Source organism: Fonsecaea multimorphosa (assembly GCF_000836435.1).
Source record: "Fonsecaea multimorphosa CBS 102226 unplaced genomic scaffold supercont1.12, whole genome shotgun sequence".
Taxonomy (NCBI): Eukaryota; Fungi; Ascomycota; class Eurotiomycetes; order Chaetothyriales; family Herpotrichiellaceae; genus Fonsecaea; species Fonsecaea multimorphosa.
The window spans coordinates 842,522-869,967 of NW_015971646.1; the positions used below are offsets into that span (position 1 = coordinate 842,522).

The window sequence follows — 27,446 nt, forward strand, 5'->3', positions numbered from 1 at the left end:
GTCTTGCTTGCGAGTCACAGCTACAGGGACTCTTCTCAGGGAGAGTCGGCCAGGTTGATTGGGCGACTCGCTCCGCCTCCTTGTCATCTCCACCGGGCTCGGATCCACTTTTTGCCGCCCGGCGGCAACAGGGCCCAACAGGGTCCCTTCCCTCGCTGTTTTAACGCCCGCCCATATCCAACTTCCCATCCACTGACGGGCTGTCCATCTCTTTCCTCTCGCTCTGCCTCAACTTGTCTCTATCCAACCATTTTATCTCTTGCGACGGCCCACCTGGAGTCGGGTCAATCGTAACTTTTGTCATCGACTCATCGGGCGCCTCAGTCATCCACTCTCCTTGCGAACCATCAACCCTTCCACCCCCCGCGCCAGTCCCTCGCACCGGATACCCTTCTGTTACGCGCCAACGAGACCTTCAGTCGTAGCTCCCCTGCTACCATCCAGCCGACAACAGAACTACTGCACCTGGCACACGCTCCGGTGACAGAGCTGGTCTCATCCTGGTCAAGATTTGTGTACCAGTGCAAGAGAAGTTGGCGCTGCTGTGCACGCTGCCACTCTCCCAGAAATAGATTGCACTTTTCTCCCCGTCGCCTGCCCTGCTTGTCCCCTCCACCTCTCTCCCTCCCTTCTCTTCTTCACGGCACGATCCTCTCCTCCCTTCGCTGGTGTCCGTCAGGCCCTCGACCATCACTTGCCTTCTCATTGCACGTCAGCATCAACCAGCAAGGCCTTCCCAGCTCGACTCTCTCGTTGTCGACGTCAAGATGCCCGCGGTGACCAGACCAGTCCTCCCACCTCTCCAAACCCCCAAGACGGCCTCTTTCCCCTCCGAGATCGTCGCAACCCCGATATCATGCGTTTCCGCCGTCGTCAAGCAAGAGAATGCGAATCTGAGCACTCCCATTACACCTCCGGTTGCCTACACCGAGTTCCTCAAGGCTCTGACTCCTGTCCTAGCCAGTCCCCCCGTAAGCAGCGGGCTTCAGAGGTCAATGTCGGATGAGTCGACGTGTACCAGGCACTCTTTGATATCCAACGGGTCCACGTCTTCTAGTCTATCCTCCAGCAAAAGCGAAAGCCACAGGTCACCAGCCAGTTCCGTCCCGCCAACTCCGTACTCTCGCAAGACTCCGACTCACCTGCGGCGGCTGCGGATACCACATTCTCCAGCGTTTTCTCCATCCACCTCCGGACCCTCTCCGCGGACTGCTCTGAGTGGCATGAGCACTGGCGGCATCTACTCTCCATTCTCGCCGGCGGACTGGAACTGCGAGAGTGCAACTCGGCGGTACTTCGAGGCGCCAAGGAGTGCGTGCTCGAAGTCGGTCAATGTTCGATCTGTTGTGACGAGGACGGTGACATATAAACGGTCGCCGCCCCTCGATCCTGCGCCCAAGGGCAAGAAACGCAAGACCAACACTACAGACATGCCGCCGCCACCCAGCGGCAAAGACTTGGGCGCCATCAAGGCGCTTGATTTCCCTTCGACACTGATCGAGTCACAAACGACTGTCATCAGTTCGCCTTCTGCATCAGCCAGCTCCTCGCCAACAGTGGTCACTACTCCCCCGACTGCCGTCGTATGAGGAGATCATCCCCATGGCCTTGCTATGGGGCCTCTTTTAATGGGATTTCCGCAGTGGCTTCACAGATGATGCCCAATCTCTGTGATCGGCTGTGGAACGGAATATCACGGGTTTTACGACATACTTTGCTATCAATTTTATTATACGTGATACCACACTACATGTTTCTGCGAAGGTGCTCGGCGTTAAGAAACAACAAACCAACAACCCGAACCGAAGGAGTTGAACTGAAAGTTGAAAGTATGCATTTGGCATCTTCAAACATTGCATGATTGGGATATGGGCTGGCTTATTCTGGGATATTTTACGAGATGTCTTCAATCGGGAAGGATGGCTACGGGGCGGATATCTTGAAAAGCACTGCAGACTTTTGGTGGTACACCCATTTTTGACTCCGCAGCCGGATCCTGCAGTCACAGCAGAGCAAAGGGTTCAGAGATGCGCAGATTCTGAGAGGAATCCGAGCAAGCCATGTTCTCACCCGCACACTTGGGAAGCAAGACGCAATACCAACCAATAAATGAACTATGTTGAAAAAGTTTACATTAGGGAGTCGAGGGTTGTCAACCAGTGCGCGTCCTGCATCACGACCCTTTGGGGCTGTGGCCGCAAAATAGGCTTCAAGAAAAACGTGGCAGCAGGATCTCCAGCCGCCAGTCATGACCAGGTGCGCGCAATATGAGTGGGCCACGACTGCTGCTCGATCACCGATCCACTTGGGCGGTATGGCCTTGGGAGCACTTCGATTCGTGGAGGATTGTTGTGGATGGTTGCAGGATTACGCAGGAAGAGCTCGGAGAGCTGTGGAGGAGCCGTCGAGCTCTGTACGAATATACTATGTATAACATCCGTGAAATCCCCACGGTCAGCCAGAAAGGCCTTTTCCATATCCCCATTGGCAGGATAGCCGCGAGCCTCAATCCATGGTCCGCCAGTCGGGGCGATAAGAAAGAGGGCTTTGACTTCTGTACTTTTGCGGGCAAAGAACTCCCCCACAAACAATCTAGACTTCGAAGGTAACAAGATAATTTGTGCCGTGGCATGCCGAAGGGCTCGAGGGTGGAAGGATTCTCACTGACATTTCTCAGGGGGGAAAGTCAACTGCAGAGGAGAGCGATGGCTCGAGGTTTATGCCACCTTGGGGCCTTGGTCCAATGCAGGGGGCTGTTGATGACGGTACCGTGCCCGCAGATATCACAGCGGAAGGTACAGTAGTCGCACCGACGGCGTGCCAGAATGACGGGTGAAAGGTGAGTCTTCCATTCTCCTGAAATCTGCAGAAAGGGAGGACTCAGGCAAGAGAAAAAGGGAGGGGCGCAAAAGCAGCGACAAGTCCAATTGCGGCGCTGACATCACCCCGTCTTCCCTTCTGTGGCAGCTTCTCGCCTGAATTCCAAAATTGCCAACGCACTGGTACGGGATCATCAAGCCTAACGACCAATTTCCAGACACCAAGCCTTCTAGCGTGCTTCGAGCTGGCATCGATTGGATGGTGAGACACGGGAGGAGCGCGGACGCCCCGCTGTACCGCAACGCTGGAACTGGGCTGGGGACAGGAGATTTCTTGATTGGCTTTTTGCGGGGACATGGAGCTGAGCTTGTCAGGTGGGTCCGGCGCCTACTCGGACACGCATAGCCAGTCGTTGGGAAATGGGCGCTGGAGCCTGTTTTACACCGGTCGGTGATGGGCGCCTCATCATTGGTTGAACCGAGAGAAGGAGCTGTCGTTATTTTTAGTTTTAGTACCTAGACTTCAGCCAATCGATTCTCCTACATCTACGGAGCCTCAACGGGCTTGTTCTGAAGGGAGGGGGCGGGCGCTTAATTTCCCCTCCTGTATGTTCTCTGTGCCGAGTATTACATACGATGCAGGTGAGGGTATGGATTGTGTGTAAGTAGGGCAGCCACATTGCAACGCCGAAATTGTCGTTGTGCTGGAAGAGGGCAAAGGAATATGACTCTCCCCTCTTGGGTCTAAGTGCAGGTGCGGGTGCATACGAGTACCGAGTATGGGTGTGCCACACTCGGGAACCAATGACCTTGACTACCTAGGTACCTACCTACCTGTATTACTCGAGAACGAACTTCCTAATTGCCATATACGGTTCGATTCGAGAGGGTGAGCGAAGGCCGCTTTAGCCTGAGCTTTGGCTGAGCATCACTGAGCGCTCCCTGAACACTCCCTGAGTAATGCCTAAGTAGGCAGACACACTAGAAGCCTAATTATGCCTGAGGGGCTCCTTACGATCGGCTCTACTTACCTCTCAGTTGGGTATCTGCCTCAGACCGGGCGTCAGGAACCTGCTGGGATCGAGTTAAGTATGGGATTTTTTCCCACTTCAATGCTTCAATGCTTCAGCTGCACAATCCCCGCCGATTGCACGGATGCGTTCGTCAAGAAAACGGCATCTATGGAATAGGGTATGCTAGGATTCGCAGAGCCCTTGCACGAGTACAATCTGTGAGAAGCACGGGGAGAGTCTGATCTGGGCGCTGAAGTCGGCTCTCGAGCCAGGATTTATAGGGGCGGTGTCTCCCTACAGTAGGTATTTGACACCCCTATCTCTTCTACTGGTTGTGCCTAAAGTCACTGCATGGAAATCCGCCTTCGGGTATGGCGACCTTACCGTTTGTGGCGTGGTCGCAGGCGGGGCGCGCCGAAGCTTTTGAGCCTCTTCGCCTCTCGATATTTCTCTTGCTTGCCTTGCTTTCTTTCCTACATCCATCGCCCTGATGCACTCGTCGTGCTTCACACGCTTCCGCCTCTATCCTCTCCTACCATAACAAGAGCCCTACTCTCTCTGGATTCTCCAGCAGCTCCTTCATCGCGCCCCGATCACCCTCCCCATTCTCGATCCTCACGAGCTTTGCGTCCATCGACACAACCCGTTTCTCGCCAGTACGCAGTCGGAAAGAAGGTTGCCTGAAAGCCAAAGCTGCGATCCCCAACCAGTTTCTCTATCTGTCGGATGCTAATTCAGAACTCATCTCTCTCACCTACCCAACTAAAGATGGACTAAGAAAAGAGCGATCTACTTCTGTGGTATCGCCCTCAATTAGTGACTGGCAACAATACCGTCCCTAGCGCCACGGCGAAACAGTTCCGGCTTTGCCGCACATTCCTCCCACCACAGCAATGTCTACCGTGTCCGACTATTACCATAGACTGGAGTCTCGAATCGGCTACAGGTTTATTCTAGGAGGAACAAGGCACTTTGGATACTACAAAGAAGGAACACTATGGCCCTTCCCTATCGGGGCTGCCTTGCGGCGGATGGAAGAGCGCCTCTACCTCACACTTGGCTTGAAAGACAACTCGCTGGTGCTAGATGCCGGAACAGGGAACGGAGACGTTGCGATATTCATGGCAAAAAAGGGTCTGAGAGTAAAAGCCATTGATCTCCTTGATATGCATGTGCAGTGGGCCCGGGAAAATGTCAAGCGCAATCATTTAGGAGACCAGATTGAGGTATTCAGCGGCAACTACGAGAAGTTGGATTTTGACAACGATACATTCGATGGTGTCTACACTATGGAGACCTTGGTCCATGCCGGCGAACCTGACCAGGCTATGAGAGAGTTCTACCGCGTTCTGAAACCCGGTGGAGTTGTCACACATGTCGAATACGAACACGACATGGACAACAATCCAATCGGACGAAATGCTTTGCGTCGAATTAACACCTACGCACATATGCCCGCTTTTGAGCAGTTTCCCTTGAACACTATTCGGAAAAAACTTATCAATGTTGGCTTCCAAGATATTGAAGTCCAGGATCTTTCCAAAAACGTTGCTCCAATGATGCGCTTCTTCTTCCTCTTAGCGTACATACCTTATCTCATCATCCAGCTGCTTGGCATGGAAGCATACTTCGTCAACGCGATGGCCGGCGTTGAGTTATGGCGTCACAGCGACGATGTTCGGCTCCTGATGGTCAAAGCCAGAAAGCCTCTGGTTGAGCTTTCGAATTCGAACGGACAGAGAAGAAGATCAAAAGAATCAGGAATGGATTGAGATGAAGATAAGCCCACAGCGTAGCCCAAGCCTCCTTGAGAGTGGTCCAATCGTGGACGGGGTGGTCAGAAGGCTTAGCCAATAGTCCCGGAAGGGGACTTACGAACATCCTACGATTTGAATGAACGATGTTCCCCGCGGCTCTGTGCCCTGATTTGCTGGTGGAAAGATTGAATATGAAGATAGAGACTGGATAAACAAGACCATTCACTAAAAATGGACTATGAAATTAGACCAGTCAACACTGTCGTAAGCATCGACAGGCAGCATCCGCAGGCTGATAAAGCCTTCAATGACTAAGTACATCCGCACAACAGCATAGGAACCGTAGATAGGTATTAGACCACCAAGCTGAAACCACTTTGGAAATATTGAAGCAACTTCGATAAAGGTGCTTGCCTCCTTGTGAAAATATTTCCTTGCAATCCACCCGCTCAGGAGAGTTACCACGGCAAAGACAACCAGGTAAGTAGAATAGAGAGCGAGAAAAAAGATGATCGCAGCGCGCCAGAGCTTCCGCTCAATGGTAGTAGGAAGGATGAGGTTCCACCCCGCAAAATGAAGAGCGAAGTATCCTGCCGATATCAGAATCCTGAAGAGGCAGGACCAGAAGGAATAGCCCCGAGGTGGTATTGCTCTTGAGTTGGAAAATGTTGAAACGGGGCGTTGTTTCTCGTTCATCTGAAAAAGTTTGCCGTCGAAGCAAAGAGCCAGGCCCCACCACCAAGTAGCGACAAAATTTGCACGAGTTGGCTGGGCGGCGATGAAATCCAGAGGCGTCAATTTGTATGGTTCGCGGGCTCGATCTCCAGCTTTGACAAGTATCTCGGCAATGGTGGTGTCTGTTCGCAAGATGATAGGAGTTTGTACATCCAAGGGTTTGTGGTTCCAGAAATAGAAAGTAAATAAAGTGCAGAAGATCATATTGATCGTCAGAAGTTCCAACGTCGTCAACGCCAAGTGTTGTATGCTGCGGCCGATGCACTGGATGCTGAACCAGGTGATTTGTATCAGTGTGATTGCCCGAGCGAATCCGTCGGCCTTGTTTTTGTCCCAAATGGTCTCAGCGTCCACATTCGGATATGGTATATAATCGTTTTCAATAAGATAGAGGAGCTGTTGGCCGTCCACTGCAAAGGCAGGAAAGTCTGGGGTCTTAAGCTGGAACCCACCCATGTCTGCGAAGAAAGCATGCCGCATAGTCCATTTTTCATAGCCTTTTTTATTCCTTTTTGAAAAGTCCTCCACGCATTGGGAAGCGGACTCCCATTGCTCATATGCAACTCCCAGTGTTATCTCTGGCCAAAAGAGAGTAAAGAGCATCCAGCGTAGTTTGTCCTTCATAAAAGGTACACCACCTTTTGCTGAAAATATGTTCAGAACGAGCGACGACCAGCTGCAGAGGATCATCGTGACAACGCATGCTTGTAGTATATCCCATGTTCCGCGACCGTTTGGCTGGTTGACCCAGCCTTTTGCGAATTGTATACTTGACAGTGATGAGTTCCCATTCACCGATGTTATGGTTGGCACAAAGTCCGCTGTTTCGCATTGATTGACTGGCAACATGCTTGTGGCACTTTTCTCGGTGGCACAGATCTCGCCTTTCAAACAAGAATGCAGAGTGTGACCCTCTTGTTCGCAGACTGTTGTATTAGGCCACCCAGTTCAAGCAAAAGGATGCTTCGGACGAAGTGTCTATTGAAAGAGGATGTAGGAAAGGACTGATGGCTGCATCTTCTAATGAAATGGCCTTGTTGGGAGCCACCACGTAGGCGCAAAGCTCATGCTCAACAGGGTCATGATTCGTATCTCCACTGTGCCAGCAAAGGTACCTAGTGCCTTACATACTGTCGTATGTGTCTACACAAACGGCGGCTGGTCGCATTAGGGTGCGAGCTCCTTGTCTCAGCCACCAGGATGATTGCAATTTAAGCCGAATGCTGACATAGCCCCAAGACACTGTCTTTAGCAAAAGTCCCTCGGCCAGGGATTTGCTAAAGTTCAACCGGGAAATACAAACGCGTCTTCCTGTGTACGTGAACTCATCAGTACTCAATGACAAAATCACACCTTTCAATCTACCGTGAACAGCGGGGGGAAGGCTCAGAAGATTGGTACCGTCTGGCTACAGCCACTACACATAATTCTGAGACCCTTTCGAGCCATATTATTAGGATGTAACCATCATAGTTTCATAACATTAGTGGCTGCCGTGACCTGGTTTTGGTGCTGTCGCAAAACACACCAATTAGATACGTGAGGATTGTAATGTACTCGGTCCATCTCTTTTGTTGGCCGTAAGAAACGGCTTCCAAGCGCTGAAAGTAATCACACAATACCATGCAGGAGCCGCAGACGTGGGCTGGTGGGATCCATGATTATTACCATACACTCTGTTTCGCAAGCAGTGGAAAAAGGGTTTGGGGACTTGTCGGCATCCCTTCAGGGAGACTTTGGCGCCCTTGGCACCACAGAATGCTCGCTCAGATAATAATAATAGAACTCCGTAAGGAAGCGCACAGGGATGGCTTAGGAAGCAGAAGGTGAGCCGAGGGCGAGCGAAGCGACGAGCGGCTAATCAGAGAGAGACCAGGGACGATAGGTTTTTTGCATGATACTACCTACCTATACCTAGGTAGGTACATAGAGCATGAAACCCAAAAATGCGAAGGAGCAGCTTTCCTCGATCAGCCGGATCAATGATGCGAGTCAGCCTCGAGGCCTCTTTTTGCTTGTGACGCATGACGACGGCTTTGCCAAGCTCAATCAGCTCGGCACTCTCTTCCATGCTGAGAGTGTCTTTTTTAGACGACACCGCAGACCTAGACCATAAACCGCGATACTCGAGAAGATATGCATCACTTTTAGAAATTGCTGGGTCACGAACCACGAATACATGCCTCTCTGGCTTTCTGCTTTCCATAATGAGATATTGACCGACCGTTAGAGGCTCCCCCTTGTTGTGTGGTCCAATGCCGGTATAGAGAATGAGCTCCGACTTCTTGCATAGTATCTTCGGGTCCCCTGAACCATCAGGGTTTCGGCACGTTTTCCCAGTGCGATGGTCTTCAAGCCATCGCCACGTAGCAAGGCCAAAGATGGCACAATTCTTAGAGTCTTGGAGAATTGGGATCCAGGACCCACTGGTATACCACGACTCATCCAGCGTGACGCCCCGATCAATGAACCTATCTGGTTCGGGCCACCAAAGAAACAGGTTCTTTTCGGTTTTGTCTAGACCGGTCCATTGCAGAGCATTGACAAGGTGTTTGACTGCCAATTGCAAGGCTTTGTATTTGCCTTCCGCCCGCGCGACGTTGTTATAGATCTCGGTCGCAGCGTTGTCGGACTTAGCGGTTCGAATAAGTTTGATGATGCTGGTATCAAGCTCCACATCTGGCATTTTGGACTCAAGGTAGGAGACAACTGTCTCATCCAAGAGTGCTCGGAGCGGCACTCTCCTCGCAACACCTGTGCACAGACTGAATTCCAGGCCCCATGGTTCATTGAGCATGCGTGGTCAATGGAGGATTCGGGTTTTCATTCCATTTTTGTACTGCCTTACCCTTTTTGAAGATTGGCGGACACCACATCTGTGTGATGCTATGATTAAAAGTCAAGACTGCAGGTGCAATTGAACCACCACTAACACCTCCGGTGACGCCCGTGGTCCTTGTGTGAGGGTTCCAGTGGCCAGGTTCACGGTGCAGGTCAACCAAGTTGCCAGCTAGTTCTTGTTCGCAGTCGCGACGTAATAATGAGCAGTTCTCGTTCACGGTTATGGCACCCACGGTAACCCTGATGTCCTTGTCAAGGTAAGACATTGGCAAGCCTATGCGATCGTCCTGAGAAGACCAGTGAAGCATGGGGCTGCGCCACGTGGGTGAGAAGAACAAGTGCTTGGATTTCTTCAGAAAGCCACTACCCGCACGCAGCTTGACATGCTCTGGCGACAGGTTCTCGTCGATGATAATCGTCGTGTCCCAAATATCAAGGAACTGAGATATTTGGGCTTCGACGTCATACTTGACAGGGGACATCCTCATATAACTGACCATGTCTAACCACCAAGACATCTTTCCCCGGGGTTTGATGAAATTTGAAAGCCCAGACCGGTTTTTGTAACATTTCTCCCAGACAGGAGAGCTCCACTCTTTCGACGAGAATGCCTGGCCCGAGTTGCCCAATGCCTATGAGGCGGAATCTCCCAATCGTGCGCGAGATGTGAGGGGTATAGAAATCAGAGCAGTGACCACCACTGAATGTCACAAGGCCGACAGAGAACATTTGTGCAATAAGAGCAGTCATATGCAGCACATAGCTGGCAATCCCATTCGTACTTATGCATTCGTGAAGAAATTGGACGGCGTATTTCCCATTTCCGAATAGCTCCTCAAACATGTCGATAATCTTCGTGGGGTACATATAGATCAGTAGCAAGACCTATTGAGTGTACCTGACGGTGAATCCCTCAAGTCCTTCATTTCCAATCGAAGGAGCTATCCGCTCTTGTCGCTTCGAAACACTGCTGATTCGGCAGCAGATATGGCACAGTGCCGAGAATCCGTGAAGATGGAACCCAGGCTAGAAGGTAGTCTGAGATCTTCACACTTCGAGGCTGAAGATACGTAATAATACGCTATGCACGTCGTTTCTCTTGCCCTTTGCAGGTAGGGCAGGCGGCCTTACTGTCCCCAATTCGTTCTCCACTTCCAATGCCATACACGTTTTCTCCTACTCGCCACCTCTCCCATCGACGGAGTGACGAAGTCGTCTTCTTTGCCATTGGTCAGTTCGTCTAACACACGCAGCCAGCCATTAGCCTCATGGCGGTCACCAGCTCGTAGGTTACACGGGCCCTGCTAAATACCTCAAGGAAAGCCATCAGGCCGGCCACTTTTCAACTGCTAGCAGGTTTAGGATCGTCCTTGGGTTTCTCTTCCTTCTTTGCAGCCCGAGACGAAGCAAGCCACACCAGACTCAAATGGAGGTTAGGAGTACGATACCAATTTCCCCTACTTAAGGGTTGAACGCACCAGAAGGAGTCCTCGGTCTGTTGCTCCTCCATACCATTCCGTAGCGGCCATCTTTCGCGGCCATGAGCCTTGTGGATCAAGAAACGAGTAATCTCGAAAAGAAAGAGATCTGAGAACGCCCGTCCTTGTCGTTCCTCTGAGAAACAGATACATCCCGTTTCCAGGTCACTGGTGAGCAGAGATCTCAGATTGCTCCTCCAGGAAGAGGGATAACACTCTTACCACCACGACAGCATCAACACGTCCGACCGGTTCGTGATGAAGGCGACGCTTCTGCGCCTGGCGGCGATCGCCATGGTTGGGTCGACCGCCGCCCTTATCCAGCCGCAAGTTATCCACGAATTCCCTTTGGGAACCTGGTTGGAAAACCTGGCACCACGAACTTCGTACCCGTCCGGAGTCTTGGTCAACATGCTCTCCTCGCCTGACATGTATCTTATTCCAACCAACCCTCCCGCGACTCCCATCCACATCGCGCATATCCCAAATCATCTTGGCCTGATGGGCATTGCAGAAATGGGTCACGATGTCTTCTATGCCATCGCAGGCAATTTCTCCGTCGACACGTTCCACGTTGAGCTGGGCTCGTTTTCAATTTGGGAGATTGATTTACGAGGATTACCTGGCATCCCCGGCAATTTAACAGCAAAGACGACGGAGATCGCCAGTGTGCCGACGGGCCTGTTGAACGGGCTGACGGTGCTGAATCCTGTGGAAGGGATCCTGCTCGCCGCCGACAGTGGGAACGGGGTCGTGTGGTCAATCAACGTTCGCACGGGACATGTCGCGGTAGCTGTTAACGATACGTCAATGGCGCCTATCCTATCGTCTACTGCGCCATTGGGAATCAATGGTCTACACGTGGTCGATCAGAACCTGTACTACACAAATACCAACAAGGCCTCGTTGTTTCGCGTCCCGCTCAACATGACCACCGGCGAGGCGATTGGTGTCGTAGAAACGTTGGTTCAGAGCGCACAGATCGCCCCGGATGATTTTACGGTCGACTTCAGTGGGAACGTGTGGTTGGCTAGCGACCCGTACAACCAGTTGGTCTTGTTGCCAAATGTGACAGCCAACGCCGTTTCAGGATCCTCCACCATCCAAATCATTGCGGGGAGCCCTCAGGCAAAGAAATACATGGGACCTTCGGCAACGGCATTCGGAACTGGCGCGTTGGACTTGCAGCGTGGCAGCCTGTACGTGACAACAAATGGTGGCATGGCAGAGTACCAATACAAGAATTGGACCATGGGAGGCAGTCTGCTAAGATATGATGTTGCTTCGTTCTTGACATAGCCAGCCAAAGGTATGATCGGGAGAGGACGAAGCTCGGGAGGTATTCAAGCGTCAGGAGATAAGGGCATCAGATGGCAGAACGGACCTGTAGATATCACGCAGACTCTAGCGCTTTCCCACTGTGTGGCTTCGAAGTCGAGCGGTTGTACAGTCCACCCGATCTCCGTCCTGTTGCAAGTTCTACCGTGTCGAGCGTGTATCTCCCCTTCCGTCCGGCGTTTGGCGCCTTTCTTCTTGGCATTGGTCTTGGCATTGGCTCGGTATGCCTAGAAGGTAGAGTTGGGTAAGAGCTTTAAGTAAATTTAGTTAGAGGTTTTAGTTAAAGGGAAAACTCCCAAACCGGAAAGGGGAGATAATTCGGCTTGGCAGCCTTATCGTTATCGCCAGCCACGGCTTGTCGAGAAAGCAAATGCAACATCGTCCTGCAGCAGATTCGGTCGTCGAGCAATTTCCTGTGCCACCTTGGTGCGCTCGCTTTCTAATCCCGCCGCGGCTCTCCGTTTTGACTATCTCTGCATAAATTTGAGCGCCGGTTCGCACTGTGAAAAGGCGCGCCTGTTCATATTTCTTTCCATTAAGAGAGTCGCGACATTCAGCTACGAACATACCCTCCAGATACACGTTCCGCGACAGGGTGTCTTCAATAGTGGTAGCTGGGCTGTTCCAATTGCGAACTTGTACCCAACCTCGTCTCCTCGTTCCTCATCATCTATCGTGCGTGTGACTCGAGTTTGCGACCACCAGTTCGACCAAGATGCCTTCGGTCTCGTTCGCGACTTTCCTCATCATCTGCCGTAAGAATGTCCCAATCTCCCTGAGCAGATCTGTTTGAGAAGTGCTGACATGTGTCGTGATGCAGCTGTCTCTTTCTTCCTGGGCATCCTCTTCTCTCTCTTTCCCTACGACTACCCGCTTCTATGGTCCTCACTGCCCACACCACCCTCCCACTTTGACGCCGTCGAAGCACACCTGAAACTTCTCCACAATGCGCCAAATCTGATCGTGCGAATCCTCCATATAATGCTCGGAGTTGGCATCTTGGGTCTGATTATCAAGCTCTACAAGCCCAGCGAATCGAACCTGCTCTTCGACGGTGGCAGTCTGGTGTTGTACATGGTTGCGGTGGTTGTGTATATCGCGAATATCGTCAAGGGATTGAGAATTGTGAATGAGGGCGTCTATGGATTAGGCATGGAGAAATTGACGCAGGATGAGCTTGACGAAGTCAACTCAGGTGGATTTGATGTCAACACCGGGGACAGCGTGCTTGGCCGTGAGGACAACCTGAAGGTCTTGGCTGCCAGCAATACCATCCTGGCGCTGGTGCTTGTCGGCGTGTTGGTGTTGCAGGTTGGTCAATGGTATGCAGACAGGGCGGATGAAAATGCCCTGCGAGAGTTTGAGGCAAAGGAGAAGGCGGAGCGCGAGAAGAAAGAACACGAAGCTTCCAGCCCCACGGTAAAAAGGCAAAGTAGTGGGAAGGAGGGAAAGAAGACCAGATGAAAAGGGATATATGTTGAATGAGCTGCTTGGAGTGTGTGGGGACCATGTCCTGCCTTTGCATGAGCGCTGTGGCATTCTTGTAAAACTTTTGCTGCAAATAACTGGATATTTCTGAGAGTCAATCAAGTACTTTCAGAAATATGAGTTCAAAAGCTATGGCGACAGTGTTGATGAATGTCATTCTCGTCTTTGCTTCGTATAGCCCGTTTCCTCGTTCTATCGATTCTTATTCCTCTCTTCCCTCTCTCGTTGTCTCTCCTTCTTCTCATCCTTCTGCCGCATCTTCTTCATTTTCTTCCTCTCCTCTTTACTCATCTCCTTGTTGCCGTTCGACGTCATTCCTTTGGCCATGACAGTGTCCGTGGCTTTCTTCTTCTTCGCCTTCTGTGCTCCGCCCTCTCTATCTGCATCGTCGTCACCGCCTTGTTGCTTCCGTTTCTTTAGAGGAGTATGACTCTGATTCTCGGCTGCATTAGAATTGTCAAGTTCTGTAGTGGCTTCTTGTTCTTCCAATTTTCGTTCATTGTCGTCTTGGTCTTCCCCCTCGAATTCCAGCTGGCCTTCGGCTGCGGCAGCGTTGTCGTAATGTAACCCAGTCTGGGCCAGAGCGTAGGTCTCAGCGTCTTGCCAGTCGTCGTCCACTCGATCCTGACCTGGCGTCCCAGCTTCGATGTCAGCGCCCACTTGCGGGTCCTCGACGCCTTCTGAGTTAACAGAGTAGATGATTTTACGTTTCTGTTTTTTGAGCACTGGAGTTTGTTGGTCTTCATTCTCTGCCTCATCTTCATCCAGGGCGCGCTTTTGGCTCCCCCTCTCCCGCGGCGTCTGTGTCTCGTCTGACTCTCCCAACCCTTCAAGCTCCTCATCCGCAGTATTTTCTTCGCCCTTTGCTTCCGCTCTTTTTTCTAGCTCAAGACTCCCACCGATGCGCTTGCCCTCCATGCCACTCAAGATCCTTTTCAAGTGACTGAGCGTCAAGTTCGGCGTCGATCCGCTGGACAGGGCCTGGGGCCCACGCTCCGTGAGTGTGCTGTCCGGTCTGTATGCGGCGTCATTTTCTGCACGGTCGAGGAATGCGGAGAGAAAAGTGTGCGCTTGGGAGTGAGTGAGCCGGGTGGTGGAGTGGTGCACCGAGGTAGGGAGAGGTGCGAGGCCTGCTGAAGAGGCCATCGTTGGGATTGAGAGGTATCAAATGCGATGAGAAGCGACTGCTATTGTGTCCCGGGTAAGCGAGTAGCGTTGCAGTGCTGAGATTGAGAGCTGAACATAGAATTCCAGACAGCTATTCAATTCATAAACGACAGCAAGGGGACCGGAGCTCTGAATAATTAGTATTGTACAATCAGAAATCCGCAGGTTGTAATCAGTCGCTCAACGAGTTCAGGTTCGAGAAAATGAAAAAAGATTCCCCGATAAGATTAGATCCCGCAGTCTCCACTTGTATACTTCGTCTACGTCGCTTCTCCAAGGCTCTGGCCGTTGGGCCGAGGCTCATTTCTTCATTGAACATACAAACTTTCCATGATCGAGTAATCGTGCTTCTCAAGGGTAAGTTTTCCAACATGGACTGTGTTTCATAAAAGTGCTCTTCTCTTTCTTTTCTTTCCCCCCTCGTCAACTAACCCCCTCTGTGAACGTCTACTCTCCTCCTCGACCTGCCGGAATCAGGTCTATCCCCCAAAGGAAACGACAAATAACGGCAACTGTCCGTCTGGTTGCGAAGATGCCTCTCGCGACAATCCACCTGATTTCCCTCTCTCCTTCAACCACCCTCCCCGACTTCCTCGCGGCACTCAAATCCTCCCCCGTCAAACCGCTTGTAATCTCCAAAGTGATCCGCTGGGTGATCACGCCCACAAAGATCGATGCTGAGCCGCTCCTCCACCCAAAGAAGCCATGGGATCTTCTCCTCATCGTGCTGGGAACCGATCCCCTTCCCGAGACCCTGAAGAACAAGATAGTGTGTCATTGGCACTGCTCGACGGGGATCCCCAGCCGCTTGACCAACGACTTCCCCGCGAGAAATGACAGACTGCTTCATCCGCCGACTTCAGAAGTCCCAGCCCTGACCGGGTCATTGGACAATCCACGCCTGGGAAGTTCGTCCCAGACGCTCGAACTCAGCAACGACCTACAGTCGTGGATTTCGCAGTTCTCGCGCACCACCGCGGGAAAATCCCCCCTGTCCATGCTCAACCTCTTGGCCTTCAAGTCCGGCATGAAACCGTCCTATCTGAAATACGGCGCCGCGTTCGCCGAGTCCATCGGCTCCCGCCGCGGCGGCAACGCAAAGCTGGTCGGCAACATCACTTCCCAAACCCCACAAGAACAGTCCGGTGGCAAGTGGGACGAGTTCGCCCTCGCGAGTTACCCTTCCATCATGCATTTCGCCGACATGCTGGCCTCGCAGGACTACCAGGCCGTCAACTTGAAATATCGAGTCCCGGCGCTGGAGGATACGTTCATTCTGTGTACAAGCGAGATTGAGATTGAGGATCTCGTCCGGGGACAGGGGAATTTGGGGATTGGAAGGAGAGCCATGGGTGGGAAGTTGTGAAATCACCGAGTATAAGCTCGGAAGAACCACGGTGAGATGGTATGAAGATTGGAGTCCAGACGCAAAATGGTTAGTAGTGGAGCAACAGACTGGAACTTGAGTGGGATTCTGTGAATTCAAAATGGTGTGTCTAAGGAGAGATATATCATCTCGGTTTGAGTGATATTGAAGACACATGTCGAGAATGTGACCGGGGAGGACTCTATGCATATAGCCTGAGTATTATAATTTCGACATCATCTTCCCCGATACACATCCGCTCCCCCTCGTGCCACCGTCCCCTTTCCCCGAGTTCATGGATGTGACATGTGCTCGAATCTGTCCAAATACCTCATGCACCGCCTCAAATGTCAGTAGTCGTATGTAGCATCCAAGGGGCATCAAATTTTCCGCCGGCCCTATCCTTCTGGAAATATCTGGCGCACCCATATCTCCAGCCTTCACGACGTATAACCCTAAGACTTCCGTATTCACCGTCACAGATTGATCAGCTTGTCGTCTGAAGGCCTCTTCAGGTCGCAACTTCTCGGTTGTTTTCCGCCGCACGCATCTCTTGTTGGATGAAGCTTTAGCAAGTTCAGAAGCTGCTTCTGCGTTGCTCATTTAAAACAACCTGTTTGCTGGACTGCACCCTGTGTCGGCAGTAATGGGGTTCGGTACCACGCAAAAGAAAGGCTGCGGGAGAAGGTGATATGCCCGTTCGACCCAGGTGTAGGATTCCTCGCCTGACATCCGCACCCTCGATCAATGAAATTTCAGACCACAATTCTCTTGAGGGGCACCCACTGCCTCAGCCGGCCGTAGTTGAGGTTTGTTCTTGGCGAAGTGACTATGCAGCCCCTCTGATCGAATCCAACCTTCATTGAAGCTCAGGTCTCGCGACGGCTCTGCGTGGAGTGGAGCTGTGAGCACCACGGTACACCGGTTGTGGCTCTTCCGTTGCCTTTCCTTCCGTTGCATGCGAGGGCTCCGTGGTCGACGAGTATTCAAATGTTGGCCACAACACCCTTAGCCACAAGCTGATCAAGCACTCCCGGTTTCAGTCTCATCTGTCTCTCCACCTCTTGAGGAGACTTGCCCAATTCATCTCTCAGTGTCAAAGCCTCTTTAATGTCTTTGACGCTCAAGAGCGTTCTTCCCCCAAAGCCAGGCCGGCCTTGGTTTTCCAGGTCCGATTCCCATTGAGCAGCAATCTTTCTTCTGGCCTGGACGAGCATCATGGCCGGATTTTTCGTGTCAGAGGGGAAGATGTTCTGGCCGGAGTGCATGGGCTGGCTCGAGGTCGGGAAGGTTTCTTCATCGGGTCTTCTCTCTGTGATGGGTCTGGCTTGTCCGACTCGGCGCAGCGCAGAGCCAAATTGTGGATCTCGTGCATCAAGCTCGACATGTTCTGTCTTTTCGCCTGCGGGAGGGGCAGCGGCCGGACTGGGTCGGACTTCAGCTGCGGGTGCGGGTGCGGGTTTTGTTGCTGCGGCGGCAGGTGAAGGTGAAGGTGAAGGTGCGGAGTTGACAATGGAGGATGTCGAAGGATATTGACGGCGAGCTGCGGCTCCGCCAGCTCTGCCGGCGACCTTGGAAGCTGAGGAGCCCATTAGGACAGACAAGGAATTCAGTGTAAGCTGTTGGGAACTGTTAAGAACTGTCAATGAGTGACTCTCGTATCTGTCAAGGTCAATGACTTTAGTTTCTGGAAATGGACGCAAGTCTCCACTTTAGTCGCAAGGCTGAATGCGTCATAGGCTCATAGCCGGACCAACCAATCGAAAGTCACATCAAGGGCATCTTTTCATCTCGCGGTCAATGCGTGGTAGAAGATCCAAGGATCAAGTCACAAGTCTGGATGCGTTTCCCCCTTTGGACACTTTTCCTCTCACCGGTCCCCTCAGCCATAGACGGTGACATAACAATCCTTCGTTCGTAACCCCCTAAGACTCTTTCGCTATCCCACCATCCTCTTTCATTAAAGACTTAAAAAGGACTGCCCCTCCCCCCACCGCCTCTTTCAGCCATGGAACGCAAACACAAGCCCACCTCCATCCCCGTCTCCCCCCAAATGGCCCAACCCATCGTTGACCTCTCGGACAATGTGCTCACGGCTCGGCTACCCAGCGGTGACTCTGTGACCGTCTACCTGTACGGGGCGACCGTCACGTCATGGAAGACCTCCAATGGCGCAGAACAGCTCTTCCTCTCCTCGGCCGCGGCGCTGGACGGTTCAAAACCCATCCGCGGCGGCATCCCACTCGTCTTCCCCGTCTTCGGCCCTCCCCCGAAATCCCACGCGACGGGACAGCTGCCTCAACACGGGTTTGCGAGGAACAACTACTGGGAATTCCTGGGCAAGAGCAGCAGTGAGTCTCTGGGACGCAAGGCGGACGACAGTGTCAAATTGGACTTTGGGTTGAGTTCGGCCATGCTGGACGAAAGTGTGCGAAAGAAGTGGCCCTACGACTTCGGCCTGGTGTACAGCGTGACCCTGGGCAAGGGCAAACTGGAGTGCCAGATGCATGTGCAGAACAAGGGAGACCAGTCGTTTGAGTTCCAGTGTTTGTTCCACACATACCTGGCCGTCAAGGTAAGCCTCTCAAATTCGAAGTCATAGTCACCTCAAACCCGGAGCATTTTAACTGACTGCGTGTTTTCGAAAGGACATCCACAAAACCGCCGTCCGAGGCCTGCAATCCTCACCGTACGTCGACAAAGTCCGCTCCGCGCAGACCTTCACCGAAGAATCCTCCTCGGTCACCTTCACCGGCGAGACCGACCGGGTCTACACTCCCCCCACGGATGCCAAAGACAACACCAAGCTTGTTCCCCTGACCGTGACCGAGAACGGCAAGGACACCTTCGTGGTCACGCGGGACGCCTTGCCGGATGTGACGGTGTGGAACGGGTGGGCGGACAAGATCAAAGGAATGGGCGACTTTGAGCCCAAGGACGGGTGGGAGAGATATCTCTGCATCGAGCCCGGCGTTGTGAGCTCGTGGACGAAGCTTGAGGCCGGTGATGCGTGGGAAGGGGCATGCTCGTTTGAGAGCAAACTCTAGAGCACTCTTGCCAGGAAGTTGTGGGATAGAGAGAGAGAGGAAGGAAGGAAGGGAGAGGCAAAGCTACGTTTTCCATGCCGCCGCTAGCCAACAATTCTTTCAGCGGTGTGAAGACAGAGTGCTCAAGAGAGAAAGCGGACCTGGGACGGGTGGTTTCAACCCATCAAATGCACGACATGAGATGAAAAGTACGCAACCACAAAGCACAGCCCACAGGGAGGGAGCATGAGCGTGCACTGGGCTTGGACCGGACTTGGGCAGAGTCAGCCTCCCTCCTCAGCATCGTCGGAAACCATCCAAACCATTCAAAGCGGTGTGGTATGGTAGCGTGGCGCGGAATAGAAATTTCCCCAATTTGAAAGAAAAACGAGCTATGAGTTCATAGGCTTTTTAGCCGTGAGACAATTGAGACACTTGAGCAATGAATGAGCCATACGTGATAACGATGAGCAGAGAGGAATTTCATCAATGTCAATCCCCTGTTCCTGATTTCATACCCTATTGTGAATCACTCCCAATCCGCTCAAGAGGGACATGACCGCACATCTTTGACATCGCTTTCTTCCACATATACTCTGACATTCGTTTCATTCTCGGAACTCCAAAGGCCATGCAAAGGAAATGTGAGATACATCGTCGAAGTCGTAGAACGTTGAGGACCAACCCCCCCTTCCTTTTATTTTGTCTGCCTCGTCTATTTTTGCCTTTCTGTTTTTGTCCTTCATGGACGTAGGATATCCAGACGGGTGGGTATGGAGACCAGTTCGGACAGGATGCCGGTTTTCATCCCCGGATTCGACGTCGTTGTTAACGTCGAGATTGAAGGCCGTCGGCGGGAAAGGGCATGTTAAGTCCATCCAGCCCTTGGGACGCTTGTCTCGCGTCGGTTCATTCACGTCGTGACAGATAAGTCGTTGATCAATGGAGGGGCAAAGGATGCCTTTATGTCAACCTCCCCTTCGCTTCCGCGTCCCATGGTGTCTCGTCCGTCCAGTGCTCGTGAAGGCATTCCTTATTCACGATCATGTTGTTCTGGCACAAACCCCGACACGGGCGTTGAGGCCGAATCATCTGTTCCTGGCCCCTTGGCTCGGGCATCCCGGACTTTCTGCAAGTACGCCTGGTGTTCGCGGTCTATCCAACAAAGTGGTGGGATTCACGTTAGCAATGTACCTCACAACCCGTGCAGAGCCATACTGTAGGGGATAGGAACAAACACAGGATCCTACAGAGCCCTGCACCTTCAAAAGTAAAGAAAAGAAAAGGCTCAGCGAAAGGATGAAAACTTACACCTCTCCCACAAAAAGTAACTACTAACAATGGCAAAAGGCAGCGCCACCACAAACGTGGTATACCGCGTCGACGCCTTCCTGTACCTGGGGTCCCTTTTCAGCTGCTCAAGCGGCAACTCGGTCAGTTTTGGCGCGTGCGGTACCTCGGGAGGGATGGTCGTTGGTCGTGGTGGCATTGAGGGCTTTGATCCAGCGGGGCCACTGTGCTGACGGGCGGCCAATGCGATTGTAGTGGACATGGGCAGGGCTTTCGTTGAGGAGTACGCGCGGACTGTTTGGTGCTGGGTTTGAGCGGTGCCAAGCGGAGGAGAGGACAGGAAGGAGGGAGGCGGTGGATGTGGATGATATGCTTGTTGTTGTGGGCTGAGAGGTGGAATTGCCATCTGTGTTGAGACTGGATGGACCGTATCACTTGTCAAGGCTGATGCTGCCCCTCCTGCCGCTGTCGATGCCCTGCCTATTGAAGGAGGGATGGAGGTAGTTTCGTCAGCTGGCACAGGAATTGCGTCTGCCTCAAAAGAGGTTTGTGACGCTGATGTCGGTGTCTCCTGCGTGTCAGGTCCGGCGTGCGGCGACGATGGATGCCGAGTCGTAGTATACGCAGCTTCTTTCTGGCTGATGAGCTGTAGGAAATCAAGTTGTAACCGGTCGGAACCTCTCGAGAAGGCCTTGGCGTGCTCAAGGATCTTCTTGGAGATGGATAGTTGGCCTGGATATACTAGGCCAGCCGCCGCCGTCGTCGGTGTCGTTGTTGGCTGCTGCTGTCGCTGCTGGCCGCTGTTCTGTATCGAGTGAGTCTCGCTTTCTACCCGTAGTAATGTAGACGGAGCGGCGGCAGTAGTCGAAGGCCTTGAGGCTTCTGCGTTCTTGGCTACAGGTTTTGCCTTTGCTTTTCCTTCTGCCACAGTGGCAGATGCGTCGTGTTGTTGGCTGGCGAGGGATTTTGCTGAAGTCTTGCGATCCTTGGACGTAGAGGGAGTCGTTGCCGCATCTGGAGTCTTGACGACCGCGGGAGCTTTCTTCTTGGCCGATGCCGATGCTTTGGGCTTCTCCCCCGTAGCCACACCAACCACCTCCCCAACAGTTTGTTTTGCTCTTCCTGTCCTCGCCGTCGGAGTCACAGACACCCTTGTAGACGATGAAGCCGGTCTGCCTCGTGCTTTCGGGGCGGGAACAATATCACCATTGCCGTCGTCATCGCCACCGTCTGTTTTGTCGTGTTGCAAAAGCACCGCGTCGGCATCCGCAGGACGTTGTTTCTTGGGCGGGCGACCCCGTTTCTTGGTCGTCACCTCGGCCATGATCACTGCTATGTCTACCGAGTATGTAATATACCTGGGTATTAAAAGCCACAGGAATATTCCAGAAGAGAAGCCCATACACAGTACTCGCTGTTACTGCCCAGAATACACGGTCAGGACGCGCTCCCCAAGACGCGCTATGGAGATTGCTCTCTCCGAGTGGGGGCCAGCCACGAAGTTCCTTCAGGGGCTGACACGGAGTAACGCATCAAGGAAGATCAAACGTTTGGCGTGGCAGAAGAGAAAATCGTTGCCGGCCCAATACTTCCTGGAGGCTGTTCTAAAAAGCAGCAAATTCTGGCTATCAGTCCTGTCTCCGGACAAGAAACCCGGTTACACGGTCTCTGATGGACCAAAAGTCGAAGGGATAACATAGTCTAATAGCTCAACCGCTTTTCCAATACCTGGGAACTCCACACTAGGTGAATATCTGCCTATGAATGCTTCCACGTCCGTGCCGAACAAAGAACCCGAAAAAGATATTGTTTGTATACATAAAGTGTTCGAAATGAACCCCCAGGCCTTCCAGTCTGATGCCTTCCGTCGCTATGCTCCATTGTAGTGATACCTAGCAACCCGCTCTATGCACCTTTCCAGCACAGGTCCGACGAGTGTCGAGTCCAATAATACTGCATGTGTTCATGGCTGCCCGTGTCCACGCCCGTTCAATCTTCGACTCTCTCGCTGTTCGCTCTGCCGCCATCGCTCCTGTACCTCTTCTTCCTGGCGCTTCTGGTATTCTTCAAACTCTCTCATCGCGATTCCAATTTGTTCAAGTCCTTCTGCTTCCCTCCTCATTTCGTCATTCAGACGTTTGTCGTTCATGTTGATGATCGTTCCTGGTCCGGGAGATTCTCCTCGCAAACCCCTCGGATCCACTCTAAACCGTGAGCTCTTGGGTCGACTTGATGATGAAGGTCGACGTCTAGAAGACCTCGGTGGGGTGCTGTCTTCGACAAAGCTAACATTGCTGGGCGTAGCATTCGACACGTGGCGTTCTTGAGCTGTCTCGGCCGCTCCGTTGACTGAGGAGGGAGGCGCAAAACTGGCCTTGCGCCTCTTCTGCCCACTTCCAGCTCTCCGTGCCTGGTGTGTCACTCGAGGAGGCAAGAGCACCCCAAATCCGCTGGGCGAAGGGTGTGATCCGGGGTATCCGTATGCACGATCAATTACATTCTGTGGCGGACTCATTACCTGCTGGCGATACTGTGCTTGTTGGTGGAGTTGTTGTTCTCGGTCTTCCGCTTCCATGATCAAGCCGTGAATATCGTCGAACGTCATGTTAAAAGTCCACGCTATTCCGCGGGCAGCTGCCCTCTTGCGGATGTCGGTCAGGGCGTTGTGGTCGTCTATGAGGCGCTGCTCATATGTCCGTCTCGATGCTGCGGAGTGCGGTGCCGAGTACACCCCGTTGGGACTCGGGGCTTCATATACCGGTGTATAGAACTCAGAAGGTCGATAGGAGGCACCGGCCACAAATCCATCCCGGGTCCTCATGTCATTCGGTGCGAGAGTAGTACCATTTGGTGTCTGGTCAGCACTGTAGCTTGGAGGTTCAGTGTACAGCTGTGAGAGTCTTTCAGCATCAGTTGCACGGAGGATAGTGTTGACAGGCGTAGACAACAATTCAACTTCGGGAGTTTTGTTCGAAGTCAGATCGATTGGATCGTAGCTTGTGCCTTGAACAGGGTTCGGCATCAATGCTCGTGCAAGCTCGACTGAATCAGTGCGGTCAGACTTAGTCTGCTCGTCTTTGTCACACCGGCACCAGACCTGCGTGTACATACGCCAATCATACACGCTTCCGGGGACGGTTTCTTCATTTTCGTCCTCCTCATCTGGCATTTGATAGGCAATTTCTGCAAATGCAAGGAGCCGCGACGACGGAGAAAGGCAAAACAGATTGCATGAGCCGGGTATTTCAACAGGCCTGGGATCAGGCTTTGCAATGGCGCTCTCAGCACTGACAGGGATGCGTTGGACTCTCCGTTTCGATTTTCTTTTATTTCTGGATGGGTAAGAGCTGCTACCCGGCTTTGGCTTTGGCGGAGGGCCAAACACTTCGGCTAGTCGCTTGGACTTCAAGACCACAATCTTGGATTTCTGTGGTGACGGAATTTCAGGCGGGGGAGCCTTTTCAACCTCAGCAACATCATCTATTTCACTATTCTCGGCGGAGATAGAGTATCGGAGCTTTGATGGGACTCTGGCAGCCGAGGAGGAGAGTCTTGCAGATTTGCGGGGAGGAGCGTCCGGAGCATCGTCGGTGGCGGGACGCTTCTGAGATGTCGAAGATTCTGATAATAACTTTGCGGTGGGTTTTCGTTCCCGCTGCGAGGTTCGGCGAGAAGGCGTCTCGGCAACAGCGACTGGTGCCTCTTGTCCAGCCACCTGGGTGGGAGACGGCGTTTTGGTTATGTCGGAATTTGCTGTTGGCGTAGGTTGCGCCACCTTGGGGTCCGGGTGAGCTTCCTCAGATGTGTCTTTGGGCAGGGGAGCAGTTGTCGATGGCTCCTTGCTGAAAGAGGGCCCAGGCTTGGGTGACGACCTTTCGATTACAATCGTATCCAAAAGCGGCGGCGAGGGCTTTCTGATGCCACTCAGGCCTTGGGCTTTGGCGGTCGGTTTGCGCACGCGGCTGGAAGCTCGTCGGTCATGAAAACTGCCGGCCTTGTCTGAATTGCGGCGAATGGTAGAAGTGGAGGGGTTGGTGGTGGTGGTGGTGCGTTTGGACCTCATGGTTGCTGATGACACGGGGTTGGTGGCCAGAGTGTCAGCGTAATCATCGGGGTCGCTCACCGACGTGGTACCCCCGGCAGAAGTGCTGGTGTCTTGGGTTGACTGGGTCGGACTGGGCGTCGCCGAGTCGGTCACAGAAGCAGAAGCAAGCTCCTTGGAGCGGGTTTGGGCGTGAACGGTGTTGAGTCGCATGGAAGGAAGAGCCGGAAGCTGAGCGAGTTTGCTGAGAACCATGGCCGTTTGACCAGTAAAGGCCACGGCGCGGGCGGAGAGAGGAAGCAGGCGTGTCAAGAGCGTGGCCGACGCGCTCTCCTGTCCACAAGAGCAAGATGGATGATTGTTGATGAGCCCCGAGCAGGGCAATGTCGAAGCAGAGGTGAATGTCCTTGTCGCAAGGGCCACAAGGGACAGCGACGGGGATGAGAAGGTGGCTCAAATCTTGCGTGGGTTCCTTCCGAAAAAGGCTTAGTCTCTGCCACCAGCTGCTTGGGCTGCTTGGGCTGCTTCGGGCTGCGTGTGGAACGACAGGCAATTCCTAGAGCTAGAGATTGCCACCGGATCATGCAGAGCGAGAGAGGGTTGGAGAAGAAAGAGAAGATCGAGTCAATCAAGAAGGACAAACGGCCGGTCTTGTTGCATCAACAATCATGGCCATCAGCATTACAGACACCATATCAATTACCCAAACACCCTATTTTCAAGCACCGATAACCATGTATTCAGCCATTGATGCAGAAAATCAATGCTCAGCAAGTCAACACAATATACTGTCTTATTGAATACGGAGATCCTCCATTCACTACCTCTCGTGTATCGCCGTGCTATTGTGCATTTCCCAATTGGCAATAGTGAATAGCCCGGCCTCAGACAATAGAGTCTGCCGCACCCTGACCACAGATCACAGATTTCTCTACACAGCTAGCTAACCCCAAGAACAGAAGATGCATTCTCTCTAAATTCATATATTCATAAACTCAAGACAACAGGACCCTTCTGTCCCTTTAGTTCCCGTCTGACATCCTCCAGCCTCCTCCTCTGCTTCCCGTCCTCGTCAAAATTACTCTCGTCCAGCCAGTCCTCAAACCCTTGTTTCACCCCGCCGTCAAACCAATCGTCGTCCAGCATGGAGAACCAACACGTGTCCCTAGATCTTCCCTTGTAGATCATGTGCTTTCTGAAGATGCCTTCAAACGTAAACCCAAACCTGATCGCCGCTCTCTTGGAGGGCCCGTTGAGGTTATCGCATTTCCACTCGTACCGTCGATAGTGCAGAGTTTCAAAGACGTATCTCGCGAGCAGGTACATCACCTCGGTGGCGGCCTTTGTCCGCTGCAACAGTGGGGAGAAGAGGATGTTGCCGGGTTCCACGACACGGTGTTTGGGGTCGATGCGCATAAGGCTTATCCAGCCGACGGCTTTTGCGCTTTTCTTCTCGATGACGGCGAAGAGCAGGGGATCCTCGGACTTGGATTTTGCAGCGACAGCTTCTTGGAAGACCGCGAGTGACTCGTAAGGGCTGTCAAACAGGTAGGTCCAGAGCCGGTGGTTGTCCTTGCCTTTCACCGAGTCGTAAAGATCATTGGCGTGGGAGGGCGACAAAGGTTCAAGTATCACCGCTGTCCCCGTCAAAGTGACACGCGAAGGCCTTAGAGCGGGACCATCAGAGACCGGCGGGCCGATTTGCTGGTGCATTTCTTCTATTTCGTGCGAATCGCCGTGAGTGCTTGCACAGCGAGATCACACAATGAGATGTACCTTCTAGCTTGCTCGCACTTGAAACCGCAGAATCCATTTTCCTTGACCTGAGGACTGCCACCTGAGCGGCGAAGGAAGTGTCTTGGCTGATTTTCTTTCCCACGATTTCGAGGTACTCGGTTCCAGTCGAAACAGTAAAAGGGTTGCTCTACGGGACTTGAAAGCCTGTGCACGGTGTTGCGGGAAAGACTTCTGAAATCAACACACCCTAGGATCTAACAGGAAATACCATCAGACGTTTTCAATTCCAATGAAAAAGGTGGCACATGCGTACTCTTGAAGGTCTCAACAGAGTGGAAATTATGGGTTGCCCTCCCTAGTTAGCCGTGGACGGTGCGGGAGGGAGGAAACAGAGCCTTGGGTGGAACTTAGATTAGGCGATTATGGGCCTACGAGGGCCGATCCGCCGTAACGGAGTCAGCCGAAGAGAAGGATTACATTGTAGAACTCGTCGTTTGATTTGGTCAAGTATAGAATTGGAACTGAAGTGATTGCTCAAACCCCATGCGACAGACTATATACTTCAACTGGAGATGTATCCAAAGCCGTGCATGACAACAACCCAATGAGCTCTTCCACTACGAATGACTACTTGAATATGTTCACTTCAGATTTGGAGATCTGTGGAACTGGCGCAGCGGGCCTGAGGCACGAATGACCGTCTGTATAGTGAGACAAGTGGTCAAGAAGCATCAATCATTACCTTGAGTATTTCGTGGATTCGGCTGGTGCATTGAGAAGGCCGTAGAACTTTAGAGCGCTCTTCGACATCTGCCAAAATCAGTAGGATACAACTGCACACTTGCCATGTTCGAGAACGTCATCAACTGGCACTCTATTGAAATCTGTGCTGTTGATAACGGTGCGTAGCTCACCGGTGTATATATCAAGCATTTGATTGAGCATCACCATGTAGGTAGATGCGTTGCTGTTGTTGACGGTGCGTAGCTCACCGCAGGCCCAGCCGACCCTGACGAGGACGGCTGGGACTGACTAACGTGGACTATCTGACAAAATTTGCTGGTTTTGTGACGGTGGAGAAGCTCACCGTATGTTTCAACGTACCAATATGCAGGCACGCTCGTCGTTTGCTGAACAGAACAGAGTCCTAGTTGACAGGGTTACCGCTAATGGTGGTGCTGAGTTGCCACCAATTGATATACCGAGTCTTATCGATTCCAACAAAGGAGGGAGTGCTGTTGTTGACGGGGCTGAAGCATCCCCGGTTAGGTGACATATGTTGTAACGTTGATGTAAGAATAGTCGATGATGGCATCCCTGACTCTGGCTCAGTATCTTGCTGTTGAAGC

General features: G+C 52.5%; 12 protein-coding genes across 12 annotated transcripts; 6 read left to right on the top strand and 6 right to left on the bottom strand.

Annotated features, from left to right (window-relative positions):
• Window positions 1–767: 767 nt before the first annotated feature.
• Z520_06668 (uncharacterized protein) lies at window positions 768–1,589 on the top strand (the record flags this gene model as incomplete). The annotated part of the gene is made up of 1 exon (XM_016777168.1): window positions 768–1,589. The coding sequence occupies one exon, from the start codon at window positions 768–770 to the stop codon at window positions 1,587–1,589; it is 822 nt and encodes a 273-aa protein (XP_016632013.1).
• Window positions 1,590–4,725: 3,136 nt separating this feature from the next.
• Z520_06669 (uncharacterized protein) lies at window positions 4,726–5,604 on the top strand (the record flags this gene model as incomplete). The annotated part of the gene is made up of 1 exon (XM_016777169.1): window positions 4,726–5,604. One exon carries the CDS (start codon window positions 4,726–4,728, stop codon window positions 5,602–5,604), a length of 879 nt encoding a protein of 292 aa, XP_016632014.1.
• A 210-nt stretch (window positions 5,605–5,814) lies between these two features.
• Window positions 5,815–9,665, bottom strand: Z520_06670 (uncharacterized protein; the record flags this gene model as incomplete). The annotated part of the gene is made up of 3 exons (XM_016777170.1): window positions 5,815–7,250; window positions 8,233–9,078; window positions 9,173–9,665. The coding sequence occupies 3 exons, from the start codon at window positions 9,663–9,665 to the stop codon at window positions 5,815–5,817; spliced, it is 2,775 nt and encodes a 924-aa protein (XP_016632015.1).
• Window positions 9,666–10,901: 1,236 nt separating this feature from the next.
• Z520_06671 (uncharacterized protein) lies at window positions 10,902–11,942 on the top strand (the record flags this gene model as incomplete). Its single annotated transcript, XM_016777171.1, has 1 exon — window positions 10,902–11,942. One exon carries the CDS (start codon window positions 10,902–10,904, stop codon window positions 11,940–11,942), a length of 1,041 nt encoding a protein of 346 aa, XP_016632016.1.
• Window positions 11,943–12,696: 754 nt separating this feature from the next.
• Z520_06672 (uncharacterized protein) lies at window positions 12,697–13,445 on the top strand (the record flags this gene model as incomplete). Its single annotated transcript, XM_016777172.1, has 2 exons — window positions 12,697–12,736; window positions 12,802–13,445. The coding sequence occupies 2 exons, from the start codon at window positions 12,697–12,699 to the stop codon at window positions 13,443–13,445; spliced, it is 684 nt and encodes a 227-aa protein (XP_016632017.1).
• Window positions 13,446–13,661: 216 nt separating this feature from the next.
• Z520_06673 (uncharacterized protein) lies at window positions 13,662–14,615 on the bottom strand (the record flags this gene model as incomplete). The annotated part of the gene is made up of 1 exon (XM_016777173.1): window positions 13,662–14,615. The coding sequence occupies one exon, from the start codon at window positions 14,613–14,615 to the stop codon at window positions 13,662–13,664; it is 954 nt and encodes a 317-aa protein (XP_016632018.1).
• A 553-nt stretch (window positions 14,616–15,168) lies between these two features.
• Window positions 15,169–16,002, top strand: Z520_06674 (uncharacterized protein; the record flags this gene model as incomplete). Its single annotated transcript, XM_016777174.1, has 1 exon — window positions 15,169–16,002. The coding sequence occupies one exon, from the start codon at window positions 15,169–15,171 to the stop codon at window positions 16,000–16,002; it is 834 nt and encodes a 277-aa protein (XP_016632019.1).
• Window positions 16,003–16,988: 986 nt separating this feature from the next.
• Z520_06675 (uncharacterized protein) lies at window positions 16,989–17,594 on the bottom strand (the record flags this gene model as incomplete). Its single annotated transcript, XM_016777175.1, has 1 exon — window positions 16,989–17,594. The coding sequence occupies one exon, from the start codon at window positions 17,592–17,594 to the stop codon at window positions 16,989–16,991; it is 606 nt and encodes a 201-aa protein (XP_016632020.1).
• A 416-nt stretch (window positions 17,595–18,010) lies between these two features.
• Z520_06676 (uncharacterized protein) lies at window positions 18,011–19,049 on the top strand (the record flags this gene model as incomplete). Its single annotated transcript, XM_016777176.1, has 2 exons — window positions 18,011–18,577; window positions 18,651–19,049. The coding sequence occupies 2 exons, from the start codon at window positions 18,011–18,013 to the stop codon at window positions 19,047–19,049; spliced, it is 966 nt and encodes a 321-aa protein (XP_016632021.1).
• A 1,012-nt stretch (window positions 19,050–20,061) lies between these two features.
• Window positions 20,062–21,642, bottom strand: Z520_06677 (uncharacterized protein; the record flags this gene model as incomplete). The annotated part of the gene is made up of 2 exons (XM_016777177.1): window positions 20,062–20,183; window positions 20,340–21,642. 2 exons carry the CDS (start codon window positions 21,640–21,642, stop codon window positions 20,062–20,064), a joined length of 1,425 nt encoding a protein of 474 aa, XP_016632022.1.
• A 639-nt stretch (window positions 21,643–22,281) lies between these two features.
• On the bottom strand, window positions 22,282–24,615 carry Z520_06678 (uncharacterized protein; the record flags this gene model as incomplete). The annotated part of the gene is made up of 1 exon (XM_016777178.1): window positions 22,282–24,615. The coding sequence occupies one exon, from the start codon at window positions 24,613–24,615 to the stop codon at window positions 22,282–22,284; it is 2,334 nt and encodes a 777-aa protein (XP_016632023.1).
• Window positions 24,616–25,347: 732 nt separating this feature from the next.
• Z520_06679 (uncharacterized protein) lies at window positions 25,348–26,073 on the bottom strand (the record flags this gene model as incomplete). Its single annotated transcript, XM_016777179.1, has 1 exon — window positions 25,348–26,073. The coding sequence occupies one exon, from the start codon at window positions 26,071–26,073 to the stop codon at window positions 25,348–25,350; it is 726 nt and encodes a 241-aa protein (XP_016632024.1).
• Between the last annotated feature and the right edge of the window lie 1,373 nt (window positions 26,074–27,446).